The 19,184-nt window shown below is 40.1% G+C and overlaps 1 protein-coding gene across 1 annotated transcript; it reads right to left on the bottom strand.

Moving 5' to 3' along the window:
• Window positions 1-3,995: 3,995 nt before the first annotated feature.
• On the bottom strand, window positions 3,996-19,184 carry leo1 (LEO1 homolog, Paf1/RNA polymerase II complex component). The gene is made up of 14 exons (XM_088333260.1): window positions 19,061-19,184; window positions 16,869-17,011; window positions 16,035-16,336; window positions 15,622-15,830; window positions 15,287-15,391; window positions 15,101-15,195; window positions 14,834-14,982; window positions 14,621-14,705; window positions 12,506-12,600; window positions 12,270-12,404; window positions 7,520-7,655; window positions 6,243-6,435; window positions 4,757-4,854; window positions 3,996-4,371 (listed from the first exon to the last, which is right to left on the bottom strand). The coding sequence occupies exons 1-14, from the start codon at window positions 19,116-19,118 to the stop codon at window positions 4,198-4,200; spliced, it is 1,977 nt and encodes a 658-aa protein (XP_088189386.1). The 5' UTR covers window positions 19,119-19,184; the 3' UTR covers window positions 3,996-4,197.

The raw sequence follows: 19,184 nt of genomic DNA on the forward strand, positions 1-19,184 counted from the left end.
TGAACATTGACAAATGTCACATCACACAGAGTGACTCAGTTAAAAATTTAGGTGTCATATTTGACCCTGATCTATCCTTTGAGATGCATGTAAAGCAAATTACTAGAACTGCCTTCTTCCATCTTCGCAACATTGCTAAAATCCGTTCAATACTGTCTCAGTCTGATGCGGAAACAATAATTTATGCATTTGTTACCTCCCGTCTCGATTACTGCAATGCACTACTCTCCGGTCTCCCGAAGTCCAGAATCAAGTCTCTTCAGCTAGTACAAAATGCCGCAGCGAGGCTTTTAACTAGGACAAAAAAGTACGATCACATAACACCGATTATGGCTAACCTGCATTGGCTCCCAGTTAGCCAAAGATGTGACTTCAAAGTTCTCTTAGTATTGTACAAAATCATACATGGACTTGCTCCCTCTTATCTTTTAGATCTGATCTGCCACTATGTCCCGGTCCGAAGCCTACGATCTGAGAGTGCTGGTCTTCTGATGATCCCGAGAGCAAAGAAGTCTTCTGCTGGTTCGAGAGCGTTCTCCATCCGGGCACCGGTGCTGTGGAATGCTCTTCCCCCTGAGATTCGATCTGCAACCTCAGTGGAAATGTTTAAATCTAAACTTAAAACTCACTTCTACTCCATTGCATACGAATAACCTACTCCTCTTGTCGGTTGAAAATAGTTTGTGTAATATAGTGTAACAATCTGTGAAGCCCTTTGAGACTCTTCGTGATTTAGGGCTATACAAATAAAAATGACTTGACTTGACTTTTCTGTAGTAAAAAACAAACAAAAACAAGAATACAAATTGTTTGCAAACATACAACTACCAGTCCATCTATGACGTTTTAAACCATATTTTACCATTATGTAAACTGCATTTTATTCCATTTAATGCAATGGATTCATTGAAAACTTTGTATGAAATTATTATAAGTTATTAGTTGTATGCTTGTATGTTATACTCTGTAGCTGCAGTTCTGGTAGTTGTGTAATGTAAATTGTCAAATAAACTCATCTTTTTTCGAGTTTGGGTTGGCTTAAAGACTGTATTCGAAACAGTGATTTTCTTACTTTCACCATTTTTATTATAGAATAAAAGAAAACTGCCAGAAGGTGAGGAAAATCCTTTTCCTCTCCACAGCCCCTCCACCTCCTTTCCTCCAGCATAATGCGCTCCGTGGCCAGAACCCCGAGTGTAAGCGTAACATAAAAGCAGATAGGCGCACATAAAGGCTCTTTGAACTTGGTTGGACATTGTTAATACATACTTAATAGAGAAAATATGTAATTCAAAAACTTTTAAGGACACCTGGAACTGCACAACACACTCCTAGTATGTCAAGTCAAGCAAGTCATGTTTATTTGTATAGCCCTTTATCACAAGGAATCTCAAAGGGCTGCACAGACCACAGATTATTGCGAACCACAGACTATTATTACACCATCCCCTGATCTAAAACCTACATGAGGGCAAGGAAAACTCAAAACCTCCACATTCCTTGTTTGGCATGTCAAATACTTGGATAAATATAACCAAAGCATCTTCAGACAAGTTCAGGTCGGATCAACTTACACCAGGGCCATCATAACATAACCAGGCATGCTTGCTGCTGAAGTCCGGATTTTAGATGTATTGTGCAGGTAATCAAGCCGCACAAGGGCACGAAACAAAGCCCCAGTTTGTCACAATTGTGAGGGTTCCCGCAGATCCTTGAAAAGTCTGCCCACTGAGATTCGATCTGCAACCTCAGTGGAACTGTTTAAATCTAGGCTTAAAACACACTTCTATTCTATAGCTTACGAATGACCTATATTTCACGTTGACAATATCTGTTTATTATTTGTTATTGCAACATCTGTTGCAGCCTGTCCTTTATTAAGAAAAAGAGTGTTTTGAAAATGCTATAATTTGTGGGAATGCTTAGGTTAAACTTGGGGGTGCTAGAGCACCCCCAAAAACAGACTGGTTATGCCTATAGATTAGAACATGACCTTAATAGGATCAGACCGGTTTTATTATATTTTCTTGATTTCAGAGATAATTGTGGTTCTTTCTTTTTAAAGCTTCACAACAACTGAGCCTAGGTGTGTATCGTTTGTGTGAAATGAATGAGTGTGGTTGGGTTTTCAGGTGGGCCCAGGCAGATAAACTTCAACCCGTAAGCAGTACTCTTGTTGCAGTCATGCAGCACATTCTTATAATGCTGTGCGTTTCCAATGGAAATGCTGGCAACCTTAAGTGACTTCGCTTTGTTGTCAAGCATGAGGATTACCGACGTCAATGGTGTAATAAATTAAACGGCGATCCTATCTCTTTCAAGAAAGCCTATTAAATCATTTATATAGAGTTGTTTTACAGATAGGTTGTCAGTATTTAACATGGGAAGCTTCCCCAACACCCACAAAAAATATTGAGATAAAAAGTTTGTAACTTTATTCTGACACATTAATTTAGAAAATTAAGGTTTGTATCTATGGAATTCGCTCCAAGGTTCTGCAGCTGCCTACTGTTCAGTTGGAAAAATATTTATGAGCATTCTCATTTTGAAAATATTTGCTCGGATTCTTCCCCCTATCCAGAATTGATTTTTTTTCAAAACTAATTAACTTTACAGTGAATGACTAATTGTGAAAACACAGAATAATTAATCTGCCGCCTCATCATTTGACATTTAAACAGCCATGGAAATGGGTCAGGGTTTAAAAAGGTGAGAGGGGTGTGGTGGAAATGCCATATTTGTTTGGGTGACAAATGTTGAATACATTTGGCCACGATTCAAATAATTTATTGACAACTCTGAACACAATATAAACCTAAAATTTCCATAGTATTTATTCATGTCCTTTAAAGTCCAATTCAGCATCAGATACACCAGAGTCGTGCTTTTTTGCATTTATATCTTTCAGGAGTTAGCGCGTGTGAGGCACAGGTCTGAGGTCATGAGATTGAACCTTCCTATGTGGAGTTTGCATGTTCTCCCCGTTCTTGTGTGGGTTTCCTCCGGGCGCTCCGGTTTCCTCACACATTCCAAAAACAAGCTGGTCAAGTTAATTGGCTGGTCAGAATTGTCCCTAGGTGTGAATGATCAAGTGAGTTGTCTGTCCCTTTGTGCCCTGCGACTGGCTGGCAACCAGTGCAGGGTGTCCCCTGCCCACTGCCCGAAGATAGCTGGGATGGGCTACAGCCCCCCTGTGACCCTAAAGAGGATAAGCGGTGCAGATAATGGATGGCTGGATGGATCTTTCAGGACTACTTTGTCTTCTCCATTCTGGAGGATTCGTCTTAAGGACGATGAAGAAAAATAGTGTGACGAGATGAAATCCGAGTGGCATGGCGGCTAGGGGTTAGCGCCCTAGGGTGCGGAGGCTGCATGTTTTTCCCGCGCCTGCCTGAGTTACTTCCACATTTCAAAAACATACATGGCACATTAATTTGCAGGTCCAAATTGTCACTATGAGTGAATGAGCAAGTGAATTGTCTGTGTGCCTGAGGTTGTCCCCTGCCCGAAGATAGTTGGTCTGGGGTCCAGCACCCCCTGCAACCTGAATGAGGATAAGCTGTGCAGAAAATGGATAGAGATACGATCTAGTAAATCTACTGGGCATTACACAAAAATACGATACTCCTGCCCTCACGAACCACACTGATTTTATTTTCAATGCCTGATTCACTGGTAAATCTCAATATCCACCTCAAAACCTATTCTCCTTGGATCTATATAATTCACGTAGGTCACCCTAGTGAACTCCCCTAGAGGTGAGAGATTTTCATGCCCGTTTACACAAGTTAATATATTTGTAGTTTATTTTTGTTAATGCTAACATATCAAATAAGTTTCATCAGTTGATGAAATCCCTTTTAGAAAATTTAGATCATTTTCAATGGAAAAACAAGTTCAATGAATAGACTATATTTAGATTAAACCTCTCATCAGAAACCGTATACCTACGATAAATCATCATGTGCAAATCATGCCAATAAAGCCTTCTTAGGAAGGTTTTCCAAAAATCCATGGGGAATTTTGGTTACACAACAGTTTATTTCTCACTTCATCTGTACAAAAACAAACAAGACAAATGTAGAAAGCTACACAAAGTTCCTTAAAAAGTATTTATACACAAGGTATGGCTGTTTTATCAGCCATGTGGGCAATGCCATGCACTGAGACTTCCGTAAGGGGGTAAAAATGAAATTATTATTCGTCGTCTTCTTCCTCCTCCTCCTCCTCCTCCTCCTCCACTTGTTGCCCTTGTTGTTCCTCTTCCTCCTCCTCTTCTTCTTCATCACTGATGACGTATTTCTTAGCCTTCTTCGTGGCTATTTCATCATCATCGTCCTCTGCTTTTCGTTTACCAAACCCCTCTCCTTCCTGAAAAAAGATCAAGTCATTCTGATTAAAAGGAAATGTAATTGGTCTTTTTCCATTTCTTAATTCTGATGAAATGCGTTTTATCTTATTACACATTTCACTTTTATTTGTATTATTTTGTATCGAAAAATCATTTTGCATCGAAAAATCATTTTGCTCATTTATCTATGATCAATTGAAGAAAAAAAAACAACTGTCTAGTTCCACACTGCAAATTACGACTTGCACATTCTTCCAAGTGGAAAACACGAATCAGCACCTTCCCTTGTGCTTTCCACCACTCAAGACTTATATGCAGGCAATATGTGGGAAGACTGGATTTTAAACTTTAGTGCTGATCTGCACCACACTGCCATCTATGTACAGAGTGACATAAAACACTCACCTCATCACTGTCGAGCTTTTTGGCCTTCATCAGCCTTTGGGCTTTGTCATCGTCAGAACCTTCATCGCTGTCTGATGAGTAGATTCTTGCACGGTCCTCTGAAAGAAGTAAAAAAAATAATAATAATAATACAGTAAATAACAATAATAATAATGACAATGGGCAATCGTAGAAAAACAATCACCGGAAAGGTAAATAGGAAAATAATATGTTTGCATCAGAACAGGCATAATGACAGATATTATTTTTAAATTGAATATATTAAGTTATACAAAATAAAAGCTGGAATTATTATACATTGTGTTCCAAAAGGCTTTGGGCCTTTTGGAAGTCCCCACAGCTACTCAACTATGAATGGTAGTAAAAAAACGTGCCATTTTTTGTATTTATTTTTCAGACCGATTGATGGCATTAATCTAACCAGAAAAGGCATTGAGTGTGATTGAGCTTGCAAAAACTGAATCATGCATTGTTGTTCAATGATCATTTCGCAGAAAATTCAGAAATAGGCCACCAGAGGGGAAGTCCATCGTGAGATGGCATGGTAATTTTGTGCTTATGCTCAGCTACAAGAATGGGAAAGGTCTTCAACATCAGAAGATGTGAATGAACTAGTTCAAACTGCTTTCTAGCAGAGCCCCCATAAATTGATCAGAAGAGCCAGTAGACTGAGTTAAAGGACATTGATAAACCAGCTTTTCGTGACCTTTGCATTGCAAAGGAACAGAAGATGAAGGACCTGATGACGGTTGTTTCTAGTAATGCGGCGACTTTCCGTGTAAATGGCAAAGCTAAAAAGCATAAAACTTGCATATGGGGTACAGAGTATGCAACATGACATTTTCGAGCATCAGTGAAATTTGTGCTATGTCAGAGAAAGCTATTTACAGACCATTCTTCTTTGGAAGAGCAATAGTCAATGATGAGACAGATAAATTGAGTAAAAAAACTGTTTGGTGACTTCATTTTCGAACAGGATGGGGCGGCACCACACTGGAACCTCAGGGTTTAACAGTTTCTGAACACAACACTGCCAGACAAATTGCTTGGACGGTTTGGCAGAATGATCATGATCCTGATCCTATGTCCTGGCCACCCAGATCTCACACCATGTGATTTATTTTAGTGGGGATTTGTGTAAGGATTGATCTATGTCCCCCCCTATTTCGAGAGACTTGAATGAGCTGAAAGCACATTAAACAGAAGCTGTTGCAACCATTGAAAACGCACCGTTGTGACGTGTTTGGCAAGAATTTGACTTTTGGCTTGATGTGTGTTCAATGGTGCTCATATTGAACATCTTTGAACATTCTATGTAAATATTGAGATTACAGGCATTCTAAATTTATCAAGTGTTTTTCTATCCTCAATAGTTTGACATATTCAATGTCAAAATGTGGCTTAGACTTTAGAAACACCCTGAAGATAGTAGAAAAACCTACTTAAGTACAAATACCTCTCTCCCTTCCACAGGATTAGCGCTCACCTCTCAAGCCTCCTCCGCCTTTGTATTTGCCCTTAATGGCCGCCAAACTAATGGCCTCCTCCCCCTCTTCTTCGTCGTCGTAGCGATCAGGCTCTAGGTAGCTGCTGCTCAAGCCTCTCTGATGCTGCTTCTCCCTCATCCTTCTCTGTTGCGACTCTCGACGGATTGACGCTCGCAAGCGCTCCTCTTCTTTCTAGATTAGAACCAGTTTGAATAAACAACAAATCGTTGTAAGTGTACAGTAATCCCTCAGTGTATCTTGGTTTACTTGTGTTGTTTGATACTTTGCAGATTTTGAATTAAGTTGTCTTTATTGTCATTGATATCAATGCACTGTGCATTGTGTTCTGAAGCAGACAACATACAACAAATGCTATTACAGGGGCAGGGCTTTGTTGTTGGGTGGGCGTGACTGTGATTGGCTGGTCTATGCTGTCAGTCAAAGAGCAGAGCGAGCATAAAAGTCAATGTGGCCACCAAAACACACTGCGAAGTATAGCGACAGATAGTATTTTAGTGGCTTATTTTAGTTAAAAATTCATAAAATAAATCGGACTCTGAAGACAGTCTTCTAGAAGAGTGCAAAGAAATGCTGATCACCACCTGGTGCTCCATGGATTGTTATCGAGTCCGGGAAGAGACTAAGGCAGCGTCTGGAGAGAAAGCAATAGCGGGGCTGCAGGTCCGGCCTACTGCTACGGCTAGGATACATAGCAACTATCTTAACACCGGCCAGATCCATTACCCATGAAAGGGATGACCTTCAACTCAGGGGAACTGCTACACTTGTGACTCCTGTATTTCAATCATCACAGAGACCTGTCTCAACCCATGGATCTTTGATAATAGCATGCAGCCAGCTGGACGCTCTATACATTACTTTCTTACACTGAAAGTGGGAGCCCTACAATCATATTGTACTATTGCATAATAACAAAGACAATTCATTCAACTTTAATTATGTTTTGTGCTTTTATTTGTAGATCCATAGTTGTTATTTTCTTAATTTTGTGTATATTATATGTAACTGATATCTTATTAAAAAAAGAATAACTCTACTTAACGGGTTTTGACTATCGGGAGACATTTTGGGAATGCAACTCCCACAAAAATCAAGGAATCACTGTATTTATGTATCCGTGAGGAAAAAATAATCTTCCCAATGTTAATGGAATTTGTCAGTAGAGTTCCCCATTATGCAATTACGGAGGAGTTGACACTGACCGACTATAATAAACAACAATTTGAGTTTTTAAAACAAATGGGACAGGTGTCACCTTAATCATTTCAGTACGATGTGACTCTGGATCTCGTCCGGCCATTGGGAGGATTCGGATCTTCTGTGTCTTAGAACAACGGTCGGCCAGTGACAGAGTCATTTTCCTGTGTGTGGCGCTGTCAGTCGAGTGTGGCCTGGTCAGAAAAAATTACAGCAAAGACTGGTATCACTTACATCTCATCTCAGAATTGAAATATGTTTTTTGTTGAATTTATTACTAGACACACTACATAATATTGTGTTGTGGCACAGCGTGCTAAGAAGAAATAACCCATGAACCCAAGCATGCAATTGGGTCAGGAGCTAAAAGGTAAGAAAGGTGTGGAGGAACTATGTTCCGGTACACTGTACAACCTAACAAAATATTGAGCTCTGTCGAACAACACATTGTTTCAGTGATCTGCAGGAGGCACCACTGAAACATACAACCTTAGTGCACGAGACAAAGATGAGGGATTAAGCCAAGATACGTTATTCATTTGGGCTGAATTTAGCCTTAAGTTGGTTGCATGAAAGCACATTAAATTTATCTAGGCCCAGTTACTACAGTGATTTGTTCTCCACAGCTAGCTTGCTCCAGACCAGGCTAACAACCAGGCTAAGATTATCCCCTGAAACTATAACTGTCAATTGTGTGAAACATTTATGGTTTCATAAACATTTCCATGGACTTTAGTATGATGCATATTTTGATTATCCTTCAATAAAACTTTGCTTATAGACTATACATATTGTCATTTCATTCAACTTTTTTAAATGTATAATTGCAACAGTCAATTTGTAGTGATTTTTGTGGTAAATTGATGGATGTCAGACCATGCATTTTATAGCTGTGCCAATTGTAAAATTGCAATCAACGCTTTAATGAATATTATTGCCATTTTTTAGATTAATATTGATAAAAATTTGAAAAGGTCGTATCAATAAAGTCTTTGACAAGGGTAATATACTATACAAGTCTAACTCCCATTTATTTGTTCTAGTCAAAGAATAAATGATAACACATAAAGACAAAATAATTAAATGGATAAGGAAATTAGAAGTGTCATTCCAGGATTAACAAGTGATAAGAATAAAAATGCATTTTGCACTATGACCTTCCATCATTTAGTTTGATTACGGGTATACATTTTGGAATTGAACTTCACTGCTGTATGTATGAGCTTTACAGTAAAACAGTATCTTATGTGGAGGCAACATTTTTGTCACCTTGAAGACACAGCAAAGGTTACTAGTTTACCTCACATTTATGGCTAAGAAATGGATTAATAAGAGTAGTAAAAAGCTTAAATGTGCATCAGTGAGGTATTTAAATCATCTTAAAAATGTAAGGAGTCAGTTTTTTCTGATCTTGACATTTCTGGTGGGGCTGGCTTGTATCAGATAAAATCATTTGGTTCATAGCTAATGTAACGTTTAAGATCACCTCATCAACTTAACTGGAGTCCCTAGATATACATCATATACATCATACATATACATCAAAGCGGCGCTGCCAAGAGCGGCTGCCTTTTCCAGCAGCTGCCCAATTGTTTTATTGTCTGCTCCTATCTTCGGTGTTTTTTCTTCCCGTTTTGACAACTACACTATGGATTACTTCTATCCTATGGACATGGGTTTTAACGCACAAGAAATGCGTGTATTTCAACTCCTTGCCCTGAGGAATTCTCGTGCCGGCGTGATGAAGGGGCCCATGGTGGAAGAAAAGCCGAAGCTAGCGAAGCGGCTAGCGGCGTTATAAGTCTTCGGTACCATCCGTAATCATGGTAAATGCGAACTCACGACCAAATAAGATCATCGAGCGCTGGTGGAAAACATCGAAGCGCACAGGGAGCGCAGTTGCTGTGTTTTGCGGAAACGTGGCTCACGTTTAGCATTCCGGACGCTAACGTGTAGCCACCCGGAGCCACCCGGAGAAATCCGGCTTCAACGTCGCTAAACAGAGACATGAAAGCCGGGGGGAATCGGAGAGGAGGCGGACTTGCTAACACGAGGTGGTGTATCCCTGGATTTTCACAAAGAAAAGATTTCCATCTGCCGCAGGAATGTCGAACTTTTGGACTGGCGTGCAATGTAACCGCGGTGTACGTGTCCCACCAAAGATCCACATTCACGCTGGACTGGATGATGAGGTTTTTATTATTACAGTTTCTGCAAATGGATGAGTCACAACATTAGCTTTTTCTGCTGGGTTTGATCTCTTTGATCTCTTTGTAGTACTCTGGTTAAACTGACAAAACCCCGCCTCCTGGTCACATGTTAGAAGCCAAAACCAAACCCCACCACATACCAGCAGATGGCACTGTTGGACTCAGCATTGCAGGACATTTACCAAAAACTATACACATATTTTAGCAGGAATTTCAATAAAATAAAAGTTATTATTACACCCGTTACATACACCCCCCTGAAATTCTGCTAAATATGGGAGTGCTACACTAAAAAGAAAAAAAATCACATGCCAAAAAGGCAAATACTGATGAAAAAGAGGACACGAAAACTGGTACAGTATTACAAGGAACAAACTGAAGTGCATGTCAGTTCTAAAACTCTCCCAAAAAGGAGTGTGAAAAGAAAGGAGGCGAGCAAACTCCTAACTAAGCACAGACTCAAAGATGCCTGTTACATCTCTGAAATATCAAACATTGTTCCTGTAGTTGTAAGTGCTCACATAGGCACAATTCTTGTTTCTTACTCAAGCTTTGTTACTCAAACTGAAAGTGCATCTCTACTGAACTTAAACTAGGAACTTGCAGATATTGCGGACAGATGATTGTCACCTACCACATGGTCATTCATCTGACAAATAAGACGACTAGGAGGCCTGATGGACTGGCGGACCCTAAGACCATAACGGTTAGGTTGAGCACAAATAACCTGAGCTTGAAGGTCTGGGGCAGTCAAGTCTAAACAGTCAGTATCAGGGGAGTCTGCGTCCAGATGGTCAGTGTTCAATGGGGTCTCGTCTGGGAGACCCATACCCAAAGGGATCATGTTTTCAGAGCACTGTGATGGGCTTTCCGTATTGTCACTTGAAGTATGGTCAACATCTTGTTCGGGGATGTGCTGACTTCCTCGGCTGGATGTATCAACACTGCGAGAGTCGGACTGGGCATCAGATCTGCTGTCTAGTGAGTTATCCTCTACCTCTGGATGAACTTGCTCTTCACCTGCCTGTATCACCCAGTTTACTGTACGGACATCACTGTCTTCAACCGCGTCAGGTAAATCAGGGCATACATCACTTCCATGCATAGCAGCGTCAGACTCTGAGTGTTCAGATTCGCTGGCCAGATCATCCTCACAGGGCAAGAAGCTAACAGAGAGCAGCAAATTCCTGTGAACTACCTTCTCTTTGCCCGTCAGACAATCCTTGACTCTGTAGACATTGAGATCAGGCTTGACTGATATGACTTCATACGGGGTTGACTCCCACTTATCTGCAACTTTGCGTTTCCCCGGGACACCTCTGTTGGCGATCAACACCCGGTCTCCCACGACGAGAGGTGATCCTTTGGCCCTACGGTTGTACAGCTTGGCATGACGAGTCTGTTCTCTGAGAGTATTCCTCTGTACAATTTGAGCAGCTTCATGTAGATCTTTCTTCAGATGGCGTACAAAGTCAGAGTAGCTGACAACAGCATCATTGGTATTAGCATGTTGACGTCATCCACTCCGCTACAAGCACCCTCGGGCATCATGTTAATCTGTTAATAAACAACGGGGTAGACTGCTGGAAGTGTGAATTTCCCTTCGGGGATGAATAAAGTATATATCTATCTATCTATCTATCTAGATGACATATTAAGAACATGTCAACCAAAGAAATCTGAATAAAAAAATATGATAGATGACGTTTAAAATTACTTGGACACAAATAGTAGGCTCTCTGCAGGACCTCTTCCTTTCAAACTGTAAAAGGTACTAACCATATACATATTTAGCTAGATGCCCATTCTCAAAAGGGATATCAGAGGACACAGTTTTATCAAACTGCTACTGGGGAAAAATGAACAACTTATTTTCTATGGAATCTTAACTTTTTAAAAATGCCCAATATGTGTCTTTTTTACTTCATTTACCATCAACTCTGCAATGTTTTCGATGTCCATGTCAGTCTAAGTAAGTAAATGAGTTGAAATAGGAAATTAATGGCAATATTGGGACTGCATCAACAGCATCTCAGCAATATAATGCAAAGTAGCACAGGTTGTGTAACACTAACACCATTGTAAACTGGAGGACAAGGATTGGGAGACCCTATCTTAACCTCTACCAAGACACAACCAAAAAGCATAAGACAATTGTTTTGAAGCATATGCAAATCGTCCAATCCTGTGTTATAAGACCAATTCATTTTGTTGCAAGAAAAAAATAACTTGCACATTTATTTATAATGTGGTTGATATTAAAATACAGGGACTCATCACAATAAAGCAAAATATGGCACACTGTAATTATTTTGTCAATTAATTCAACTTTGGCTGGCAATCTTTTAGTGGAAAAAATGGAACCCCAATGTGGACAGGTAGCAGCTAAGAGGATTACGCCAGTTGGGACAACTTAATTCAGGGACTTGGAGCAAATTTTCTGATGAAGCCTTAATAGATGCTCCTTGGGCTTCAATAGAGCAAATAATAGCATAGGACCCTGTAGTATTATTTACAATTTAATATTTTAGATAAATATTTATGCCTCTATCTATCTTTATTTCGTGTTAGTGGTCCAAAGGAGAGATGAGAAATTACCTGAATGTAAGCTTGGTTTTAAACACAGCCTGTCCCTGCAACCCAGTACCCTGGCGGATGAACAAGTGGTTGTGGTCTCCTTGGAGAGGAGCTTTGTAAACATCAAACACCTCATTGCCTAGGTGGAGGGACATGCTGCAGCAAAAAGGAAAGTGCAGAGTTGGGGCAGGAGAGGTTTGAGGGAGTTTATTCGGATACCAATTAGACAAAGGGAAAGGATGACAGTTAGAACGTACCTCCCGTCAGACCATTTGACAATGCGAGCATTGCTTTCGCGCATTTCGTTTCCCTCTTCGTCACGTTTGACTCGCCAACGAATGGTATTCTCCACCTGAGAGATGCATCATCTTAATTTCAGCTAGAATTCAACTTTCACAGCCAAAAAATATTATGACAAAACACCTTTCTTATCTAAAATTTGACGTGTTTGTATACCAGGGGAGTCAAATTTGCAGCCTGTAAAAAGGTACCATCGGTCGAGGCCCCTGCCTTCAAATTAAATCGTAATGTTAGTGATGAGGCCTGGGCGAGTTTGAAAAAGATACTATCTCTGTACCAATTACTTAGGCAGAGCTGATATTGGCACCAACTTACTCGTAAATGGGTCCAAAATTACAGTGCATGCAAAAAATATATATCAGCTGGCAAAACTAGAGTTCCGTATTCATTGAGTTTTGAGAGTGGTACTGTATTTGAAAGTCAGTGCACTTGACTAGCCGTAGGGGACGAATTCATGCAAACCTACCGATGCAACATGTACCTCAAGATACAGTTCTATATGAAATGAAATGATCCGCATTTATATAGCGCTTTTCAAGTCAAGACTTCCCAAAGCGCTTTAACATTGTTCTTCACATTTCCCATTAGCGACCGTGCAGCCATGTGAGGCGCTAACCTGCTTATTGGGGGTATTAAGGGTTCAGTGTCTTACCCAAGGACACTACGACATGTAACACAGTGGCTCTACCTCCTGAGCCACTGCAGCCCCTATTCCATTTAAGACTTTTGAATTTTGACGAAGTACAAATGTGCCGATTACAAAATTCTAAGAAGGTTTGCTTAGAGACTGCAACATTACATAGAAGTCTCTCACCTCCTTTTTCTAAGGTGCCATAGAGGAACAATGACATACCTACTTTTAATAATCTAGTTTAACTTAACATGACAGCATACTTTTTATTATGTTGCCGTGTCTGAAAACATTTTAGAATTTGTTTAGAATTTTATAAAAATGATTAGTTACTTTCTAATTTGTAATTGTTGAATTTATTTTAAAAAGCGGCAGAAAGTATGTTAATATGCTGCAACCCCTCAAAATAGTTTTGATACTTCAATAAATTCTACAATGATATTATCTAACAGACCAGAGTTGACAACAAAATGAGTCAAAATGCTCTCATCTCACAAAAAAACACCATCTTCCAAAGGGATAGTAGATCTTAGAAAAATGAAAAGGAAAAGAAGCTTTTCCTGAAAGTTACAGGTTTAACACTAGCAAGTTAGGTAAACAATGTCAATTTGGCTGAAATTTAATCGTTTGGCTTCAAACAAACATACCAACCTCGTATCCACAATAAGAAAACAAACTTGCTGTTTTAACAGGTTTCATTCATCAATAGTGGCAAAGTTTACCAGGTTTGTTAACAGCATGTCCGTTCCTGGCCAAACTAACTTGAGTGTTGTCAGGTCCGCTACCACTGCCAATAGTAAACCTGCAATATTGATTCCCATGCTGCTTTGCAGTTTGTGTTTACAAACATAAGCACATCTACGCACACCATGTTAAACATCCCAGGCAACAAATTAGCTCATTTGTTTAATAAAAAGCTACTTTTTTTGTGAAATGTATATAAAGAAATATGCGATTTAAAGTGAAACACGGAACAAATGGGGTAAGGGAGATCCTAACTCCTGCTAAAGGGAAGCCTAAAAAGACAGGACTGTAGATGCACCTCGTAAAATTCTGTGATTTCTGCCTTTGAGCAAAGTGCGTATAACACTTTTCATCTGCTTGACTTTGGGTGAAGTTGTACTGCTTATTTTTCTTTTTGGACACGAGAAGAAAGGAGATGGAAGACTGATATTTTTGTTTTATTTTCAGGCATGTTGCAACTAACATAACAAGACAAAGTTAAAATAAAACAACTGGAATAAAAAAAGGAACGAGGGTGAAGCAAAAGCTTCTAGGACACCTGTCCCATAAATAACTATGGAGCTTGTTTTATAACTATGTCTCACGTAATTTCAATGGTTATTTGTTAGTCAATTCAGAAATTAGTACAGTGGGTTCACTCAAGCTTAGGTGCTCTAAGGTAAAACAACTAGATACCGAAAAGTTAAAGTGTACATACCTTTAATTTTAGTCGGGTGCGTCCTTCTTCATCCAGCATTTCCTCATCCTCAAATTCATCCTCATAGTACTGTGGATCAAAAGGTCTAAATTGGGGGAATTAAATCAAACTCTTATTAAAAATTCATAAGTGATACCAAAACACGCCTTGTGTTACAGTTAGTGCAGAATAAAGTTATACAGTGAGCGTTGATAACTTTTAATTGGGCCTAACCTGGGCTCCACCGAAAGGAAATTGGGCAGCTTCACAAAATAAAGGTCAGAGCCAAGGTCGGTGCTGACTTTAGGGATTTCTACTTCGATACGAGTCTCTGGCACAGGCTCCTCATCTGCCTGCTCACCTTCCAAAATATCTTCTGTATCCTAAAGAGAAATGCTAATCAAACGCAGCTCCATATAGCCGTAATAAAAAGCGATTACGGACAAAGCAGATTCTCAACAAAAATGACCGAGATGGTAATGAAAAAAATTTGCTTGATACCATGGGTTGTCCCGGAGTTGGAGGCTTTTCTGCATCACTGTCAGAAGATATGTCATCAGCTTCGCCGAACAGATCATCTGCTACAGATTTCTTGTCTGCATGGAAGCAAAAAACAATTGACCTTGTAAGCCCGGGCAAAAAAAACATGAGAGCTGTGAAGGGTGAATGCTTATCAAGGTCTCTTACTATCATTTGCACCAGTTTCACTGTCAGAATCAGAGTCTGAAGCCACTTTTGCTTTGCTTTTCCTATGGATAAAATCATCTTCACTATCGCTTCCTTTAGCAGATTCTGAAAAATAAAATAGAAAAAGTAAGGAATGACAACAACGGAACAATGCAGCGTCGGACTATTTCACTTTGCAGAACATGTACTTTGAAGTGCATCTTGTTCACATATAACATTATTTTTCTTACGCTCACAATGATTGAAGAGTTTTGGGGGGTTTGACAATTTCATACTGACGTTCTAAAAGGTCTAAAATAAGAATTTTTTTCGAGTCTGTTCCTAAGACTCTGTACCTGAATTTCTGTTCCTAGGCGCTTCGTCATCCGAGTTCCCCCTTTCTTCATCTGAGTATTGGCGTTTCTGCTCTTCATCCTCTGATTGGTCACTTTTAACCCTGCCTTCCCACTTTTCATCTTCTGAATGATTCTCCTGGCCTGAGCCCTCTGCATCTGAATGAGGGGTGCCTGCTCCTGATTGTGGGGTTCCAAGGTCACTGTGTATGCTGAAATAACATACACGTACCACATAATCTCAGACAAAGATCAAAACAGTAGAAAAGCACCGAAAGCTGACACATCATATTTCACTGATTTATGACTCTGTGTCTGCAGGCAAATCCTTGATTAATCAATTTCTGCAAAATTAAGCAACACATGAATATACATACAAAGGCAAAGAGTCTGATTAAAATCCAAAATCTACCCACCTTCTGTCAGAATGAACGCTGCCCCTCTCAGAGCGAGGACTCCCCTCTACAGACATCCCACTGCCTGCTGGGCTTCCAACATCTGACCGGTGGCCTCCATCCTCATCCTCTTCTTCGTCATCATCTCGATGACCACGTTCCGAGCCGCTGTGCTGCTCTACATCAGAGTGGTCGTTTTTAGCCTGATCCGAGTGAACGCTGACATCAGACTGATTGCCCGACCGCTCAGATTGGTTGTCGCTGCGTCCGCTGCCACTGTGTTGACTGTGTTCCTCTTCCTCACTGTCCTCCCCAAAAAGTTCCTAGAGATAAAAAGATGTACAATGACTATTCAAACGATCCACAGGAGAATTTACTTTTTACACAAAACATATCCTTGTCCGGGCAGCACGGCAGCGCAGTGGTTAGCGCACGTGTGGCACAGTTCTGAGGTCATGAGATCGAACCTTCCTGTGTGGAATTTGTATGTTCTCCCCGTGCTTGCGTGGGTTTCCTCCGGTCACTCCGGTTTCCTCCCACATTCCAAAACCATGCATGTCAGGTTAATTGGCTGGTCCAAAGTGTCCCTAGGTGTGAATGAGCAAGTGAGTTGTCTCTCTCTATGTGCCCTGCGACTGCCTGGCAACCAGTTCAGTGTGTCCCCTGCCCACTGCCCGAAGATAGCTGGGATAGGCTCCAGCACCCCCGCGACACGACTGAGGATAAGCGGTGCAGATAATGGATGAATGGACATCCTTGTCCTCCAACTTTTCTAGAGACATGCAACCGTTTCTTGCATTTTCATTATCATGCAATTCTTATTTTAAGGAGATTGTCTTGAACAGCAGCACACACCTTATTCATACTGGGTTTTCTACCATCCTGGCCTTCTCCTTCTTCATCATCATCTCGCTCTCGATCACTGCCACTGCCAGATGCGTTGCTGGCGGAACGGGGTTGCTCTTGCTCTGAATCAGAACCAGAGCCGGAAGCAGATTCTGCACAGAATTGATCACATTAGACACACCTGCACTTTGCAATGATCTTAGATTAATTTAAAAACCTGACAAGGAGGAGGCATTATTTTACTGAGAATATATATTTTGGTGATTACATATCACACAAAGACAAGAGGTTTTCATAACCCTAATGCAAAGTTTATACATTTCAATGTCAAGATGGTCTACTGAAGTTTTTCTTTTAAATAATATAATAACGTGTGCAGCAATATGCATGGAGTTTATACCACTAAAGTCCATCCATCCATCCATCATCTGCACCGCTTATCCTTAGTAGGGTCGCTATCTTTGTGCACTGGGCAGGGGGACACCCTGAACTGGTTGCCGGGGCACACAGAGACAGACAACTCACTCGCTCATTCACACCTAGGGACAATTTGGACTGGCCAATTAACCTGACAAGCATGTTTTTAGAATGTGGAAGGAAACCGGAGTGCCCGGAGGAAACCCACGCAAGCACGGGGAGAACATGCAAACTCCACACAGGAAGGTTCGATCTCATGACCTCAGAACTGAGCCGCACACGCACTAACCACTGCGCCGCCGTGCTGCCCTACCACTAAAGTCATGGAGGTAAATATCCTTTTTGAATACTAGACTGTAATTGCATTCCTATTAATATATACAACATAGTTTTAACCAGGGGTGGGCCATCAGGACCTTCTCTGCTGGCCTAAAAATGTCAGATTCAAATGATGGGAATTCTTTTTTGCCCATGAATACTTTATTAAATAATTCCAAATCATCTGTCAGATTCCTTTTATTCATTTTCCCCTTGTTGTGCTGCTTCCAGATGTGTGCTTTCATACGCATTTAAGAATTTAACCAATCACATTTCAGCCATTACTTGTTTTCTGAGTAAGAAATCTACCTGGAGGACTTCACAATCAGTTCTGCGGGTCGAGGCATAAAATAAGGGACGATAAAGCAGTTAAGCAAACCATATTCTAAGTGTCCGGAGCCAGGGCCTTTTAGCAGACCTAGGTAATCGATGGCGGTTTTTACAAACTATGATTGGGTAAGAAAACTATTGCCATATCCACTGCTACGGTGGAATTGACATCTTTAGCAATAAATAAAATAACTTATGCCAGAAATACACCCGGACAGGCTGGGCTTTCAGCATTAGCTTCGATGGCGATATAAAATAACTTCTTGATGGACCTGAAATGCACGGTTAATCGAGATCTTCTTGAGGAAAGAAAGGAGGACGGATTTTGTGCACAAAAAAATAAAGATTTTTGGTAAGTAAAATGTGGCTATATTTCTTAATACTATTGACATTTTAAGTGGTTATTATTGATGCGCTTTGTAAAATGTGTCAAAGTTATAAATGCACTAAATAAATTATGTATATAAAATAGTTATAATGGGTCGATTAAGACGTAGCACTACTGAAGACCTAGGAGTAAAATGCATGGACCGCCACTGGTTTTAACTAAAAATTACGGAGTATAATTTGGTTAAATGCCTAAAACCGATTAATACAAAAGAAAAAGGAAAAAACTTTATATACGCAAACTCCTAAAGGGATCTCAGAAAGTACACTAACAGAGGAACCTAAACGAGAATAACTTAGCAAATAAAAACAGCAAACTATGTTAGTTTGCCAAAGTAGAATACAAATAAATATCAGAGAATAATCCCCAACAACACGTATATTGGTTTGAACAAATTTATTGACACTAATATTAAAATAAAACAATCATGACAATCACAACAGCAATCAAGCACATTCATAATATTATGTTCCAATATGATGTTATTACCAGCAAACACATAGTGAGGATTTGAAAAACCCTTCTCGAAAATCCTATTAGCAATCAAACATATTCACAATTTCATTAAATGACATCTTTGTTAATCTTGTTCTTAAGTCGGAGTGTTAGCAGTGCGAAAAAACACCGGCGTCTGGTACTTGTTTTCAGCCTTTGCTAAAAAAAAAACAAAAACTAAGTAGTTCCATTACTGCGCACGCTGCAAGCGTCACAAAAGTACAACATGAAAGTTTGAAGGAGAACACCATACCTCGTTGATCATTATCACTATCTCCGTCACTGCCGAATAATTCATCCATATCCGCCATTTTTACACAATTGCATGAAGCGGAACAAAACGGAAGTATTTGAATGTAAATTGTGAGAGCAGATTT

This window comes from Urocampus carinirostris, chromosome 4, assembly GCF_059441175.1.
Source record: "Urocampus carinirostris isolate Australia breed hairy pipefish chromosome 4, RoL_Ucar_1.0, whole genome shotgun sequence".
NCBI lineage: Eukaryota > Metazoa > Chordata > Actinopteri > Syngnathiformes > Syngnathidae > Urocampus > Urocampus carinirostris.